A 16,227-nucleotide genomic window follows, 5' to 3' on the forward strand; every position below is an offset into this window, starting at 1 on the left:
ATCCATGAGCTGACCATGTTAAGTGCCTAATCTATCACCTTCAAACATTCTATGATAGTTTGGAAGATCCAGAATTATCATCTTATTTTAGATTTCAATCAAACCTATCGGATTTGTACAATACCTATTTAAATATCTCGGAAAAAGGTACTTAAAAGTTAAAACTGACGATTAAACTTATTTCATCAAGTGGGTTTTCATACATAAAAATGAGCATGTAAGTGTCAGGAAGGAAACTAACATGCAAATAACAAAACCAAAAGCTTATATCAATTTCTTGTTTTTCTTGGGTTATCAGTATATCAAGCCTTTTCAATTAAAATGATCTATTTTCTTTAAACATCAAAATAGTTCCAAATAGGAGACAAAAATCAAAACAAACAATAGCTCTTAACACAAACTGTGTAAAAGGTCTAATTCAAAACCTCAATTGTAGAAGCAACTTTGCTTCAAGTATAAAGTTCATAATTAAACCGTAGTACAAAATATTCTAAATACTCATATCACCAACCACCTATGGAAAAGCAAAATAAACAACGAAACAAACACTTGTGTGGGTGCAGACAGAGAACACCTGGAAGATAATAAGTCATACTGTCTAATTCATCACATCACTTCAAGCAAAAATTTCATCGTAAATAATATTTCCTATTAACTTAAATCAAATCTCCAATAATCATAAACAAGAAGAATGTCACATTTTTTATCAGATTGATTCAAGCAGAAAAGTTCTGAAATTCATAATGTTTTTGATTTCTATAATTTTAGCAGAGACAATTGCTCTTCAATAGAACAACCCACATGACAAGACGAACGACAGGAGGAAGGAATGAGAATAAGACCAAGGCACCGCTGTTCCATTGGAGAAGTAGAGGAGCGTCGGGTGCTACGGTACTCCACAGCATCTTGGAGAATGATGTTTCCTTGCTTGTCCATGCAGTGGAAGGTGCCCAAGAAAAATCTTCCATCTCTAATTCCCACCAACATTCGGCGAAACAGTAGTTTCCTTACATGAGCTACAAAATCTGAACTGTTAGAGTTTGGCCCATCAGAACTCTCTGCCTGAATCAAGGATTTCTCTGCCTCTAGTTCCATAACCATGCACTTGAATCTATAACTATTTCTGACAAATAAACAGAAAAAGAAATTGTAACTCTGTTGCTTGCTGATAAGCCAAGTTAATTAACTAAATAAAAACAAGATTAAGCTTGTTCCACAAAATCACTATTGGTAATGTCCAGCCCTGGAAACTACTTTCATGGCAGTTTACAGAATACTCAACCGACAAGTACTATAATTTACTAGGATTATTGAAGAAAGAAAGGTCCCCTCTTTCTAATATTTAAGAAACAGATTTTTATATTTTGCTTCTCATAAACTATCCTTACAGCATGAGAAGTAAAACTTAAGTGTCAATTTAAAAATAAGTGCCAATCAATAAAAACTTCATAAGAGATATAGTGGCTAATAGAAGCTGAATAACTGTTGGCCTATAGAAATAAAGCCCACCCAGAGGCTGCATGAGAATCGACTGGGCTGATGTAGTATTCTATTAAAAAAAGAAAGATTTGATTTTCAATTGAACAAGATATATTTTGTCTTCATTTTATCAACCACTTTCAGGAGACAAGGAAAAAGGGATTTCATTGAGAGATTCCAATTATTTAGAGGACTGCCAGTCTGCCATCATGTATGCAAAAAGCCATTGAACCCCAAGTAGCATAAATTAAATCAAGTAAGAATGACTAACTCATTAACATAGGTAGTACAGTTGTTGGCATGTAGGAAATGCTTTGGCAGCATCATAGAGCAAGATTTGGCATGTTGTTCCCTTTTGGCAAGAACAAGACGCTCTAGTGGCAGGGGGCTTTTAGTGATCAAATTGTTGTCTCTATTTCTTAGACCTCTTTACGAGTGGTCAACATCATCAAGAAATTATCTCCTTTTCTTCATTCTGGGACTTTTGTATCATTTAAACTCTAGATTTCGGTCCTAAATTTTTTCATTTAATCTTTCTTATGAAAGCATACCTAACTCCTCCATAGAAAGATACTTTGTTTTAATAACTATGAAGAATAGGAACAAGAAAATAAATTTCTTCAAAAGTAGCTATTTCATACAGAACTCAAAATCATCAAATCCTAGATGTTTATCTTGACCTGTATTTACCCTTGGTATCTGAGAGAGAAACGCATAAAAAATTTGACATTGATTTGTATTACCCCTCAGAACAGAAAAATGCAAGAACGAATTTGAATTAAATTCATAAAAAAAAGTAGAAGAGGAAACCAGAGTAAATAGATTGTTTTGGTAGTATAGACAGCAGCAAACAGCACATAATGCCAGTCTTTTGGTATCAAGGCAAGAACTTTCTTACCTCACACAATCTATACCAAGTATAAGGGATCAATGATGTCACAACCAGCCCAAGTAGAATGGACATATTCTGGCAATTGGTACTGGAGTGCTTAAATTATAGTGTATATTAAACCGAACAGGTAACATAAGAGGGTTAATCAAGCAGCATTATGCTATTAATTCTTGGCAAATTCAAAACACTTACTACAGCTGACTAGATCAGGTATTTATCATCAAGTACATTACATTAATTTCCAGAATAATAGACTGGGTCTTAGGCCAATACTTGCAAGATATACAATTCAAAAAAGAATAAGGACCAGCAATAACAATCCAAAACGGCTAAGAGAGAAGCATATTAACAACACAATTTTAGCCATAAGAATTAAAAAGCAAAGAGAATTATCAGTAAGTTTCCAATAGGAGTGGACAATCTTATGTCCTGAAAAATTCTTCTACTTCTTTCCTTCCATAGACATCACATAAAACAAAGAGGTTTGACTTATCATATATCTTTGCTTAAAATTTTCAAATTATTGAACCCAAGTTTTAATGTGTATTAACTAGATTGCAACATGCTTGAACTCCACAAGTTCATGAGTTCAAGACCTACCTAATGTGTGTGTGTAACTTATCAATTAAAACAAAATTTAATGTAGTGGGAAGAGTAAAGAAGAGAGGAATATGGAAATTTTAAGCAAACAGACTTGTCTTTGCATCACTGCTTCAAGAAGTTGACAAATCCATCGGAGAATTCATTTCACTCACAGCCTTCTCAATTCAAAAATCACATTTTTATAGAAAGTTAATAAGCCACAATATCCTACTCCATAAAACATGACTAGTATAGCACACAACAGATACTTTCTCATCACTAAGAGCTTTGCAGCTCAGTGGCACAACCTGCTCTCCTTTATTAGAAAACCCATGGATCAAATCCCCCCTCCCCCATTGTTGTAAATATCGAATAATTAAAAAAGAAAAATAAAAGATATCTTCTTCTCAACCAAAAATTTATGGAAATTCACAAAAAAATCCACTAGAACCGCCCTAAACAACGCCGACCCTATTCTACTCCAATTGCCAGGTCCTCTCCTATCTCTCCCTTGCCGGGGATCACAGTTCTATCTATGCACAAGCAGTTAAACCAATACATACCCAGTTCAAACACAAAATAAAAAGACTAAATAAGATAATTCTTAGAGTGCATTAGGAAAATCCTCGTACTTCAATATGCAAAATCCCCACTAAGATTACATACATAGCCTATACTGTTTTTTTCAGTCTCATCTTTACAGTGGTAACAAAAAGCACTCAAACACTTGCATATTCATCACTTTTAACCAAATGGGGTGCTCTCAAACGAGCCCCGGATCTATTCCACTATGTTTTTGTTGACCAATTAATAAAATTAGAACAAAATACACAGAACAAAGAAAAAAACTGACCCCCAAAAAAAAAAAAAAAAAAAAACTTGTGTATGAATTTCATTAAAATAATAAATCAAAATCAATAATATCAGTAAGGTGGATTTACCTTCAATTCGCTTTTGTTTTTTCAGAGAGAGAGAGAGAGAGAGACAGCAAAGTTTGGTAATTCAAGGACTTTTGTCAAACGTTGGAGCCACTAAAAAAAAAAAAAAAAAAAAAAACCTTCTATGCCTGGTTTCCACACGTGTAACAATCGTGTGCAGGAGGTGACGAAATAGGGAGCTTAATCCCCTGCATCTCACAACAAAAAAGAGATACTTTGTTTTTTCTTTTTTTTGGGCCTTCAATACCTGTTTACTCATGTGGGGCCCAATGAGCTCAAAGCTGTTTAACGGTCCTGATTGTTTTTAACTCTTTGATAAGATGCTGACGAAAACACATATTAAAAACACAGTCTTTACTAAAAAAAAAAAAACACTAGTACTACAATATAGTGCGTTTCCGAAGAGAGTTAAACGGAAAACACACATCTCTCTCTCTCTCTCTTTCTCTAGGGTTTTTCTTTTGCTCTAAAATCTGAAAGGTAAGCTTTCTTTCTTGGGTTTTTTTTTTTTTTTAATCTATTAATCATTTTCGTTCCTGAAACTATTACTATTGATTTAGCTTTATCTTCTAGTACTTCTGAAATACTCTGCAATTATATATATATATATATATATATATATATATATATATTTTTTTTTTTTTTTATCTGTTCTTGAAGGCAATATTGTGGGGTTTTTTTTTTTTTTTTTTTTTTTTGAATCTGGGTTTTCTATTCTGAGCCTTTTTTCAATTTTCTGGGTGAAAGTTTTGGTTGAACTGTTCTTGGTCTCTCTTTGTTGAATGCTACCCATAATATACTTTTCTTTTTCTTGGTTTCTTTCCATGTTATTTTGTATAAGTTTTTGTGTGGGCAATTTGTTACAGATGTAGCTTTGTGTGGTTTTTCAATTTGTTCATGTTTGAATGCTGAAAAACTAGAAATTAATGAACTAGAAACTCAAGTTTTGAGTCTGATAAGCCATGGTATTTATTAAATTGAAGCAAGGGTCCATGACCGTTTGTTCAGCATGAATTTTTTGTGGAAATTGTTAAATGGCATAGGTGCATTTAGGTTGAGTAGGAAAAAGTATTTAAACTTAGACTGATTTTGCACTTTCAGGAGCCAAGTTGAAATTAGAAAAATGGGTGAGACTGGGAAGCGATACCGTGGGCAGAGGGACTATGATGGGGACAAGAATCAGAAGAGACGGATGAATGACAAAGATGAAAGGGGGAATGATGAAGTGGTTGTTTATAGAATACTTTGCCCAGATGGGGTCATTGGTAGTGTTATTGGCAAGAGTGGGAAAGTCATAAATTCTATTAGGCAAGAGACGAGGGCAAAAGTTAAGGTTGTGGATCCATATCCAGGTGCTAAGGACCGTGTCATAACAATCTACTGCTATATTAAGGAAAAGGCGGAGGTTGAAATTGATGATGAGTTCAGTAACAGGGAACCTTTATGTGCTGCTCAGGATGCTCTTCTCAGAGTTCATGCTGCCATTGCAAATGCTGTGGCTTCCATTGGAGATTCTGACAAGAAGCGGAAGGATAGGGAGGAATGTCAAATTCTTGTTCCATCTAGCCAATCTGCAAATATCATTGGTAAGGCTGGGGCAACAATAAAAAAACTGAGAGGTAAGACAAGGACAAATATTAAGGTCACGGCCAAGGATGCCACTGACCCAACTCACTCCTGTGCTTTGGACTTTGACAATTTTCTCATGGTTAGTATTACTATACCTCATTATTCCCTTGATATTATCAATCCTTTTACTTTTCAAAAAAAAAGTATTACTATAACTCATTCAATTTCTTTATATTTTTATTTTTTATCGAAGTTTGTTATAGATTATTCAGATTACAAAATGTTGTCCTGGTTACTATTTACCGTGGAACAGTCAATTACTTTTTCATTTTTTTCTACATGCCAAGTTGTATTGCTGTTGATTGGGTATTGTGCATGGATAGTATATGTAGTACAATTTATGCCCTTCATTATGATTTTTCATTTTTCTGTCAAGGTTCGCTTTCATCTTTACAAAATTTATTTTACAGTATCTTTCTGTGGTTTAATTGGCCAATGATTTCTAGTTTAATGGCATCTACTCCCTTGTAAGAGCAAGGTGAGAGTGAGGTGGTGGGTTGAAGATCCTTAGATGCATCATTCATGTGTAACTTAACTTATCAATTAGAAAAAGGCTTTTTGGGTTTTAATTATTCTCTTATCATATGATTAGATTGCTGGTGAACCAGAGGCAGTGAAGAAAGCGCTGTTTGCAGTTTCTGCAATTATGTACAAGTTCACTCCTAGAGAAGAGATTCCTCTTGAGACGACTGTACAAGAAGCTCCTCCAAGTATTATCATTCCATCAGATGTCCCTATTTATCCATCAGGTGGATTGTTTCCAAGTGCAGATGCTATGACCACTAGATCTGTTCCTCCAATCATAGCTGCATCAAATGTACAGGATCTCCCTGTTTATGCAGAAACAGGGAATACATGGCCCCTTTATTCATCTACTCTTCCTATGATGTCTGGGTTCAGCAGTGCCTCACGATCTGAGGAGTTAATTGTAAGAGTATTGTGTCCCTTTGACAAGATCGGGCGTGTCATTGGCAAGGGAGGTGGTACAATTAAAAGTATAAGGCAGGCTAGTGGTGCTCGTATTGAGGTTGATGATACCAAGGAGGATCGTGATGAGTGTATCATCACAATTACGGCAACAGAGGTATGTGCTTTACTTCCTCAACTTTTTAAAAATAGTAATAATGATGATTTATTCTTCAGAATTTCTCAAACTAGATGGAGCAAGGGATGCCGTGTTGCCCTCTAATTCTTCTGGTTTGGTTTTTTTTAATTAGAAATCTAATTACATAGATGCATCTATTATGCCCTCTTTCATAGTTGATAATCTTTAAAATGGATGGTTAGATAATGGGGAAATTCTATGTTTTGACATCACTTGTATGGAAAAATTTGTGAGGCAATTTTTGGCAATTTTCAATATTTCCTGTACCTTACAGAGGGCATGCTTTTTATTTATTTTTTTTTTGTCTTACTGATTTTGATATATATTATTGCAAATAGAAAGTAGATATATCTGTTATAACATAAATATGTTTAAGATCATAGCAAGAGTAGCTGTCTCTACTTGTTTGTCAGTGTTTGTGTTGTTCGTTGGTGAAGTGCATCGACTCCATTCTATCAATGTGCTGCACAATAGTATTCATCTTGAAAACTTGTTGATATGCCAAGTTTCCCTTGTTTTCAGTCTCCCGATGATCTGAAATCCATGGCAGTTGAAGCTGTTCTGTTGCTTCAAGGGAAGATTAGTGATGAAGAAGATGACACTGTTTCAATTAGACTCCTTGTTCCATCTAAGGTTATTGGGTGTATCATTGGAAAAAGTGGCTCTATTATAAATGAGATCCGTAAGAGAACCAAAGCTGATGTCCGAATCTCGAAAGGTGATAAGCCTAAGTGTGCTGATGGAAACGATGAACTTGTGGAGGTTTGTTTTCTAGAAGTCTGTCAGATTTGTTGTTTACTATTTCTTATTTATGGGTCATATATTATAATTAAATTGCTCCTCATTTAGGTGCTTGGAGAAGTTGGTAGTGTTAGAGATGCACTTATCCAGATTGTTTTAAGGCTTCGTGATGATGTTTTGAGAGATAGAGATGCTGGCCATAACCCTAGTGTCGGTGCTGATTCCTTGTTCTCAGCTGGCACTGGTCTTTCAGTTCCATCTGTCCTGCCTTCTGTTCCCCCTGTTGGTTCTTTGGGTTATGATCAGAGGGTCGAAAGTGGAAGTGGACTGGGAATTCTTTCTTCAAGTGGCCTCTATGGATATGGATCTTTGTCGGTATGCTGATACTGTTATTTTTACTTCTTCTTTTTTTCTTTTTTTAATCATATAGCTGCTGAAACCACAACTTTGTTCACCATCATAATATATGTTTGTCATGATCAGTGCTGGTAATTACTGTAATTCCTTCTACTCATCTAGGTGTGTACCATCAGTCAATTCATGGAGCAAAGTGATTATTATAAGATCTTACTAAAATGATGTTTAGCATTACGACGTGTTACTTGGTTCAACCATTTTTTGCACTTCTCAGTGCTTTTTTATTGATATATATATATATATATTTTCCCTCCCTCCCTTTCTCTTAAAACAGTGTTTGATACTATTAGTTCCTCTATCCTCTTCTCACTTTGTTTCACAAGAGGAAAAATTCTAACTTGTTCTTTATTAAGTAGGTTGGAAATTTGCCAAGGTAGTAAAATCTGGCATGATTTTGAAAGCCCTTGTTGGTTTTTTCTAATATGTGCCTTTGATTTAGACTGTTTGTTTATGATTTGAGCTTTCTAGATTGAATAAGCTTTCTAGTTGATTCAATCTGAGACGGGTTTATGATTTTTTTTTTTTTTTTTGGTGGTGGTTGTTTTATTCAATTAGTTGCAATTTGCAAGTGTTAAACTGGATCCTAATTACTGTGGTTCAGTTGTTCTATTTGATGTTTGTTTCTTGTTCAAGTGGGGACATATTTCTTCCTTTTTGTAGCATTCATTTTCCTTTTCCTTCTTTATGATAGATGGGTGAAAATGGCTATGGATCCTTGCCCACATATTCATCCAAGCTGTATGGAGGGTTAGTATATTATTATCTTGTGATTTGCTCTTGAACAATTGTCCTTTGGCTTTATTTACTTATTTTTAATCTGGGTCCGCTTTTAATTCCATGTGCCTATGCAGGTTGCCTCCCCCTTCAACACTTGAGATTTTGGTCCCTGCCAATGCAGTGGGTAAAGTGATGGGTAAGGGAGGGGCCAATATAGCAAACCTTCGGAAGGTTGGTTCATCTTCCTGTTTAAGATTTTATTTTCTGACCACTAGTTAGCATGCTTTAATCTATATAAAGGAATCTAAAGTGTTATTGTGGAGTTCCATTTCTGTAACCTGTGAATTTGTATAATGTATAAAATGGTACCTTCAACTCTTGCTTAGGCATTTGCCAAGATGGCTGTATTTTGAACCTCAATTTTCGGAATTGTTGGAAAGGGGTATAGAATCTATATTTTTTGGTTACTTAAATAGTAATAATATTTAGTTACTTATCAAAAAAAATAATATTTAGTTGCTTATATAACAGTGGGAAGGAGGTTATAACATTTTTTTTTTTTTTGATAAGTAATAAGATATATTGATATAAAAAAGGAAACACCCTAGTACACAGGAAGTGAACAAGGGGACAAAAATCAAAAACAAAAATTGCAAGAATCTAGGAAAACAAAAAAAGAAGGGAAAGATTTGTTTTGCAAAGCAAACAACCAATCCAACAAAGTTCTAAAAAATAAAAGCTTGAGGTCCGGAATAGATCTCTCAATATCTTCAAAACGACGACTATTTCTCTCCCTCCAAAGACACCACATTAAGCCATGAGGAACGATGGACCATATATAACCATTTCGATGATGACCAAAGCTGCCTTGCCAACACCCTAACAGCCCCAAAACAATATGTGGCATAACCCAAGATACTCCAAATAAACCCAAAACCATAGACCATAGATCCATAGCAATGGGACAATGAAGGAAGAGATGGTCAACCGATTCACCATTACTCCTGCACATGCCCAAAACAATATGTGGCATAACCCAAGATACTCCAAATAAACCCAAAACCATAGACCATAGATCCATAGCAACGGGACAATGAAGGAAGAGATGGTCAACCGATTCACCATTACTCCTGCACATGTAGCACCAATCCAAAATCCACACCTTCCTTTTTCGCAAATTATCAATCGTCAAGCATTTCCCTAAGGCAGCAGGACCATACAAAGAAAGCTACTCTAGAGGGAATCTTCTGCTTCCAAATACTTCTCCAAGGAAAACCGAAGATGGTAGGACCAGCTAAAATTCTATAATAATCTTTCACCAAGAACCCCTTAGCTTTGCTAGGAATCCAACACATCTTATCCTCACCAAACCCCCTTATAGAAGAACCATATATGGTTTCCATGAAGCTTGACAAAGCCTCTAATTCTCGAACATGCACACCCCTAAAGAAACTCACATCCCAAAAAAGGACACCATTGGGGGATTTCATAAGCTCAACCACACTAGCCTCCTTATTCCTGCAAAATCTGAATAGTTCAGGGTAGCTAATTGCAAGAGGTGTCTCTCCACACCAACGGTCTTGCCAAAACTTCACCCTAGACCCATCACCAATATCATACAGAATGTGGCGAGAGAAAGAAGGCCAACCCTGATTGATACTCTTCCATAAACCAACACCATAAGGACCCTTAACAGATCTGGTACACCATCCCCCCCACAAACATCCATATTTCAACTCTATCACTTGTCTCCAAAGGGCATCCTTCTCAATCCCAAATCTCCATAACCACTTCCCAAGTAGAGCTATATTGAAAAGTCTTATCTTCCTTATCCCTAATCCACCCGAAGAAATAGGAGCGCATACAGTAGCCCATTTAACCAAATGCATTTTAGGTTCATCACCAAAACCGCCCCATAAGAAATTCCGCTGAAGCTTCTCTATTCGATTAGCCACACTAGCAGGTATAGGAAATAGAGAAAGGAAGTAAGTGGGTAAATTAGAAAGGGTGCTTTTGATTAGAGTGACTCTACCTCCCTTTGATGGATACAAGCGTTTCCAACCCGCCAATTTCCTTTCCATTTTCTCCAGAATCGGATACCATTTAGTCTTATCCTTGAAATTAGCACCCAAAGGAAGACCCAGATATTTCATTGGCAGAGAGCCCAGCTTGCAGCCAAGGACATTTAGCAATAAATCAATATTAAGCACTACTACATGTTCAAGAAATCAAGTCATTGGACTTAGAGCCAAAAATCCCACGCTGTTTACCCTGATTATTTGTATTACCTTTGTTCATATTTGCTACAGCTTGTTCACATTCTGATATATATCCTTTAAGATGCTGGTAGTAATTCAAGATACGTATGTTTCCCAGCAATGGCATTGTTCCTTCTATTTTGTTGAAGTGGACAATTTTCTAATATTTCATACTTATTTTGGCATTACATCAAATAAACTTGACTCTTCGAACTCAAATAAATAAATGTCTATTCACCATATTCTTTTGTTTTCCTAGCCAGTGAGCCATAACTCAAGGCACTTCCTTCTCCCACAATAGTGGGATGGAGGATGAGGTCATAGGTTCAAGACCCACTAGGTGCATGTGTAACTTACCAATAATAAAAAAAATGTTCTTTTGTGTACCTAATTTAATCTAATGCCTTATGTTTTGATTTTACCTCTAAATTCGGATGTCTTGGAACATCATATACAGTACATCTTAAAATATTGAACAAATTTGTTTGATTGAATGACATTTTAACACCTACTTGTTTTCCCTCCAGATATCAGGTGCAATGATAGAGATTTCTGATTCCAAATCTTCCCGTGGTGATCGTATTGCTCTTATATCAGGCACACCTGAACAGAAGCGTGCAGCTGAAAACTTGATTCAGGCATTTATAATGGCCACCTGAGTTTTAAGGACGCATCTAGATGTTGAAGGTGAATAGTTATAATCTTGGAATTCTTTCCCTTATGGTTCCTCTCCTTAGTTCCTTTAGGTTTGGTTCTGGAGAGGGCTTCTTTTCTAGGCTTCTTCAACTGGAATCCTCCTGTTCTTCCATGGCAGTGACTATCAAGATTGTGCAGGAAGATCTGGTGGTGGTTTTATGTTTAACCGTATAGGCTTCCATCTGTCAATCTATTCTCCATCTGCAGTATCTTAGAACTATTAGGACCTTTCTTTCTTTCCTTTCGTGTTATATAATCTGGTCATGTCTTTGACTAATGTGGAGTCCCTCTTATTTCCAATGCTGTCATACTCTATAAAATTGATGTTCATGCCCAAAAATGTTTTCAAGGATGACCATAATTGTCAAACTTTTAATATATGTGTTGCTTTTCTGGCCATTCAACATCTCACTCTCAGCTTCTTGCTAGAAGAATCTTTTCTATCGGTGACAAGTGCAGTGCTGCGGTGATGATACCTTATTTCAATATTCTCCTTGGTTTACATTTATAGAGTGGTGGGAAAAGAGGCTCAACTTCTGCAATTAAATAAAATACATGATATACTCTCTCCCTCTGTGCATAATTCTATATTGTGCCTTATCCTAGGTTTATGATAGTTTGTTGCAAAGCTAAATCAAGAAATCATCATTTCTCAAGTATATATATTATTTCTGGGCTTCTCTACATGCTCTATGACATTTAGTGCAGTAAATTTCATATCACATCTGACAAGTCGGCATATGCTTTGTATCTGAAAAGCCTATAAGATATAATTTTTGGAATTATATCTCCTCAACGTGTTATATGTGTTCCACCTTCTGGTCTACATTCGATACATATCTCAAGATCACAACTATTAGTACCCTGCTAGCTCTTATTACTCTCCTTTCAAAGATAATTCTGTACTTCTCCTTGGTCCTGACTAAGGGAAGAGATGTTCAGCTTAAGTGGCTATTGGATTTTTCATAGTTGCCAAACCTATCCGTTAATCATCATCTCCTCTGACTGGGGAATATTTTGGCATTTCAAAAATACATCTAAGCTTTAGTATTAGGGTTAACTTAGTTCTGGAAATGAGCCATGCGTTGATAAGATTCTTATTTTTACAAAGCAAAATGATATTGTCACTACTTTTTTTTTTTTGTGTGTGTGTGGGGGGGGGGGGGGAGGATCTTTTTGCAGAGGCAAACTACGCCATTTTATTGAGTTTGCTTTCTAGGATATAGTCTGGTTGTCTATCCATTTTTATTGAATTTGTGTTGACAATATTCTTATTTTTACAAAGCAAAATGATATTATGTCACTATATAAATATATTGTTTTTTGGGGATCTCTTTGCAAAGGCAAACTACTCTGTTTTTATTGAGTTTGCTTTCTAGGATATAGTCTGGTTGTCCATCCTGATCTGCCAAGAGCCTTTAGCTCAACACCTCCAAATATTTTCAATGGAAATCTTCAGGTTTCAAATACCCCCTCCCTTGTTATAACCTATTGAATTATCAAAAAGGTTAATCCCAATCATATCGTAGTATGCAAATTTTCATAATTGTCGTAGTAAACTAGCATCTCTGTTGTTGAGGCTGCCTTCCGAGTGTCGACTGCACTTTCTCTCATGTTCCCATACTATCTTTTTTGGTTGAAACTATCATGTCCAACCTTTTTAATTATCTGTCTTGCAAAAGGGTCTATGGCATCTTACCTGTTGGAATTTCTGGTTCATGGTGTAGATAAATCATTTTGTTTTCATGATGTTGTACATGGCTCTGCTTCCTTAGCATCTGATTGATGGCATATGCGGACAATCCAGTCAAAAACTATCATTCCTGCTTCAATCTTTGTTAATGAAAACCCCAATATAGGATACAAAAATTTCATTGTGCCTTGCACTATTTATAGGATTCTTAGCCAACCTAGATGAGCAGAAAATATATCCTTGATATATTGTTGATCTTTCTCCTACTATTTCTCTTGTGAATTTCTATGTTTTCTGTGCTATACATTCCAATTGATTTCATCATTGTGGTTGTCCGGATGACCAATTAAGTTGGTGTGTGTGGTAATCACTGAGGATTTGGTGTTATGGCAGCACATTGTAACATTGGTGTTAGTGGATATCTGAATTGATGTTCCCCCAGTGATGTTATGCATGGTGGTGAAATTGTTGGAAGGTGTATATGTTATGATTAGCAGTGGAGTAGTACTGAATTACATGTCTTTACGCTTGTAAACAGTGCTATAAATTAATTTACTTGTAATATAAGTTTCAGGGATTAAAATTTAGAATGCAATGAATTTGCTTGCATTTTGCATTTCTAACATTCTATATATTTTACCTTTTTGGAGGGAGAGAGGAGTTGGGCATTAATACTGGACAATTTTTTTTGAGAATATGAATAATCCGCATAAAAGGCAGTCACAAATTCATATTTGTACCTCTAGAATATTGGAAAAATGAACACTGATTGTGACACGTCAAAACATTTCATTCATCATCTCTAACATATCCAATATTGTGTATTTTATATGTCCACGTTGGAAATGTCAGTTTAAATCCCAATTTTATATATATACATATATATATATATATATATATATATATATATTTTTTTTTTTTGAGTAAAGGTTGAAAACAATTATACATTTGCATGAAATTTATGTTTATTTTAACATAAGAACATCATTTTTTTTTTTATGCTCACTTTTTAAAACACTAAGCATCATATTATCTATTTTATATGACATTTTAATAAAATAACAAAATTTCTTGATTTTTTAATTGTTCTTTATTTTCACACAAAACAATTACCATATATTCCGTTTCTTTGTCTTCAGGATATGTAAAGAAAGAATAAAAATATAAATGCAAAATTAATAGTGCTAGTATAAATTTACATAATTATTATAGTAGTTATGCATTTTTACACAATTTTACATGGTTCAATATGGGTGAATTGGGTTTGACTGGCTAAATTTTGGTTATTTTTCTATTATACAAGTACTAGTAGGAGTGCTTAGAGGTGCTAATTGAGTTTCAAGGTGCTAATTGAGTTTCAAGAGTTTCATTGGTAATTATTTCTATGAATGATATTGGATGTGCACAATTAAACACTAATATTAATTTCAATCTAAATATGTGGATTATCTTGAATTTAGAGTGGAGGGGGTGGGGGTGTGATAATTATTTCTATGAATGATATTTGATGAGCACAATTAACCACTAATATTAATTTCAATCTAGATCTGTGGCTTATCTTTGGGGGGGGGGGGGGGGGAGGGCGTAGCCAGGAATGAATACTTGGGGGGTCAGGTTGTAACAGAAATATACTAAATATAATTCTTAAGTCTATTGGATACAAAATTATTAACTTTCATATATCATCATATACTTGAATATGTTAGGAATTCAACCGAAATTCCAAACCTGTGAGAAACAAAAAAATAAAGAAAAGAAAATGCCAAAAGAAAAACAATCACACGCACAAGACAGTATTTACGTGGTTCGGCAATTTGCCTACGTCCATAGAGTTGCAGAGATTTCACTATTATAAAAAAAAATTACAATGTGCGGTTACAGTGTTTTTCTTTCTCAAAAACAACAAGAAGACAAAACCCTAATCACAAAAAAAAAAAAAAAAAAAAAAACGGCTTTTATATCATCCGCACAGGATTCACAATAGGCTACAAAAACGGGCCAAAAATTTTGTCGGCCCAAGCCTCCGCTCCATAGACTAAGACTTGGTAAATCTCTCATTCTTCGGGTCGGGTCAGGTCAGGTCATCAACCAGATCAAATCATGCCTGACGACGATTTTTCATGGAATAAAATTCATCCATTATCATCTCTATAGTGAAATTTCCTGCAATTTCCTTCTCTATATAAACTATCATATTATCTGCCAAAAACTCATCCTCCATTCTATTGCGAAGTCTTGTTTTTAACAACTTCATAACTGAGAAAACTCCTTCTGTAGTTGCTGTAGAAACTGGAAGGGTCAACACAAGACGAATAATTCTATCAATCAAAAAATAGATATTAGACTTTCCTGAAATTTGTAATCCCCTACATAGCTCGGAAATTGTACTCATATTCTGAAAATCTGGATGTTTTATCACATCAAGCTCATAATGTTGCAATTGAGACTCTAAAAGTTCTTGTTCATGTTCAGTGAAATCTTGAGGATAATATTTCTTAACCAAATTGTATATATGAACAATTTTGAATAATCTAAAAGCATCCTTGGGATTTAAAGCTGAACTAAGAATGACAAGTTCTGTTGTTAGCTCAGAAAATCTACTTTTCAATTCTTGCAATTGAAAGTATATTACAACTGTAAATATGCCAATTCTAAAATGATGTTCCATTGTTAAATCGTCATCTTGACGACGATATCTACCTCGACCTTTAGTGTAACGAGCATTCATATCAGGAATATCAATTTCATGTTGCTCACAAAATGATATAACACTAGCAAGTAAAGGTTCCCATCCATCATCTCTCAACTCTTGAATAAGTGATTTTGTAGTTGAAACTAAATGCATGGCATTTAAAAGGTCTTGAGAATGTTGTTGCAAAGCTTGACAAAGAACATTAGTAATTCCCATTATCTCTTTCATCAAATGCAAGATTAAAATAAATTCAAATGATGTTAATACCTGATAAGCTCCCTCGGCATCACCGCGTTGTTTATAGTTAACCCCTTCCTCAGAGATAGTGTTGATAACTTTGCAAGTAGCATCAAACATTTTAATCAAATTATAAATAGATTGAAAATGA

General features: G+C 35.0%; 3 protein-coding genes across 4 annotated transcripts; 1 reads left to right on the forward strand and 2 right to left on the reverse strand.

Moving 5' to 3' along the window:
- Nucleotides 1-627: 627 nt before the first annotated feature.
- Nucleotides 628-4,038, reverse strand: LOC126726553 (uncharacterized). Of its 2 annotated transcripts, none has more exons than XM_050431819.1 (2): nt 3,895-4,038; nt 628-1,117 (listed from the first exon to the last, which is right to left on the reverse strand). In XM_050431819.1, the coding sequence occupies exon 2, from the start codon at nt 1,099-1,101 to the stop codon at nt 757-759; it is 345 nt and encodes a 114-aa protein (XP_050287776.1). In that variant the 5' UTR covers nt 1,102-1,117; nt 3,895-4,038; the 3' UTR covers nt 628-756. The 2 variants fall into 2 exon arrangements, with proteins under 2 accessions (XP_050287776.1, XP_050287775.1); XM_050431818.1 differs by having other exon boundaries at nt 628-1,123; nt 3,895-4,028.
- Nucleotides 4,039-4,245: 207 nt separating this feature from the next.
- Nucleotides 4,246-11,853, forward strand: LOC126726550 (KH domain-containing protein At4g18375-like). The gene is made up of 8 exons (XM_050431816.1): nt 4,246-4,371; nt 4,993-5,599; nt 6,113-6,604; nt 7,148-7,387; nt 7,475-7,741; nt 8,475-8,530; nt 8,635-8,731; nt 11,286-11,853. Exons 2-8 carry the CDS (start codon nt 5,015-5,017, stop codon nt 11,415-11,417), a joined length of 1,869 nt encoding a protein of 622 aa, XP_050287773.1. The 5' UTR covers nt 4,246-4,371; nt 4,993-5,014; the 3' UTR covers nt 11,418-11,853.
- A 3,392-nt stretch (nt 11,854-15,245) lies between these two features.
- Nucleotides 15,246-16,196, reverse strand: LOC126728494 (uncharacterized). The gene has a single exon (XM_050434303.1). It carries the CDS (start codon nt 16,194-16,196, stop codon nt 15,246-15,248), a length of 951 nt encoding a protein of 316 aa, XP_050290260.1.
- Between the last annotated feature and the right edge of the window lie 31 nt (nt 16,197-16,227).

This window comes from Quercus robur, chromosome 5, assembly GCF_932294415.1.
Source record: "Quercus robur chromosome 5, dhQueRobu3.1, whole genome shotgun sequence".
NCBI lineage: Eukaryota > Viridiplantae > Streptophyta > Magnoliopsida > Fagales > Fagaceae > Quercus > Quercus robur.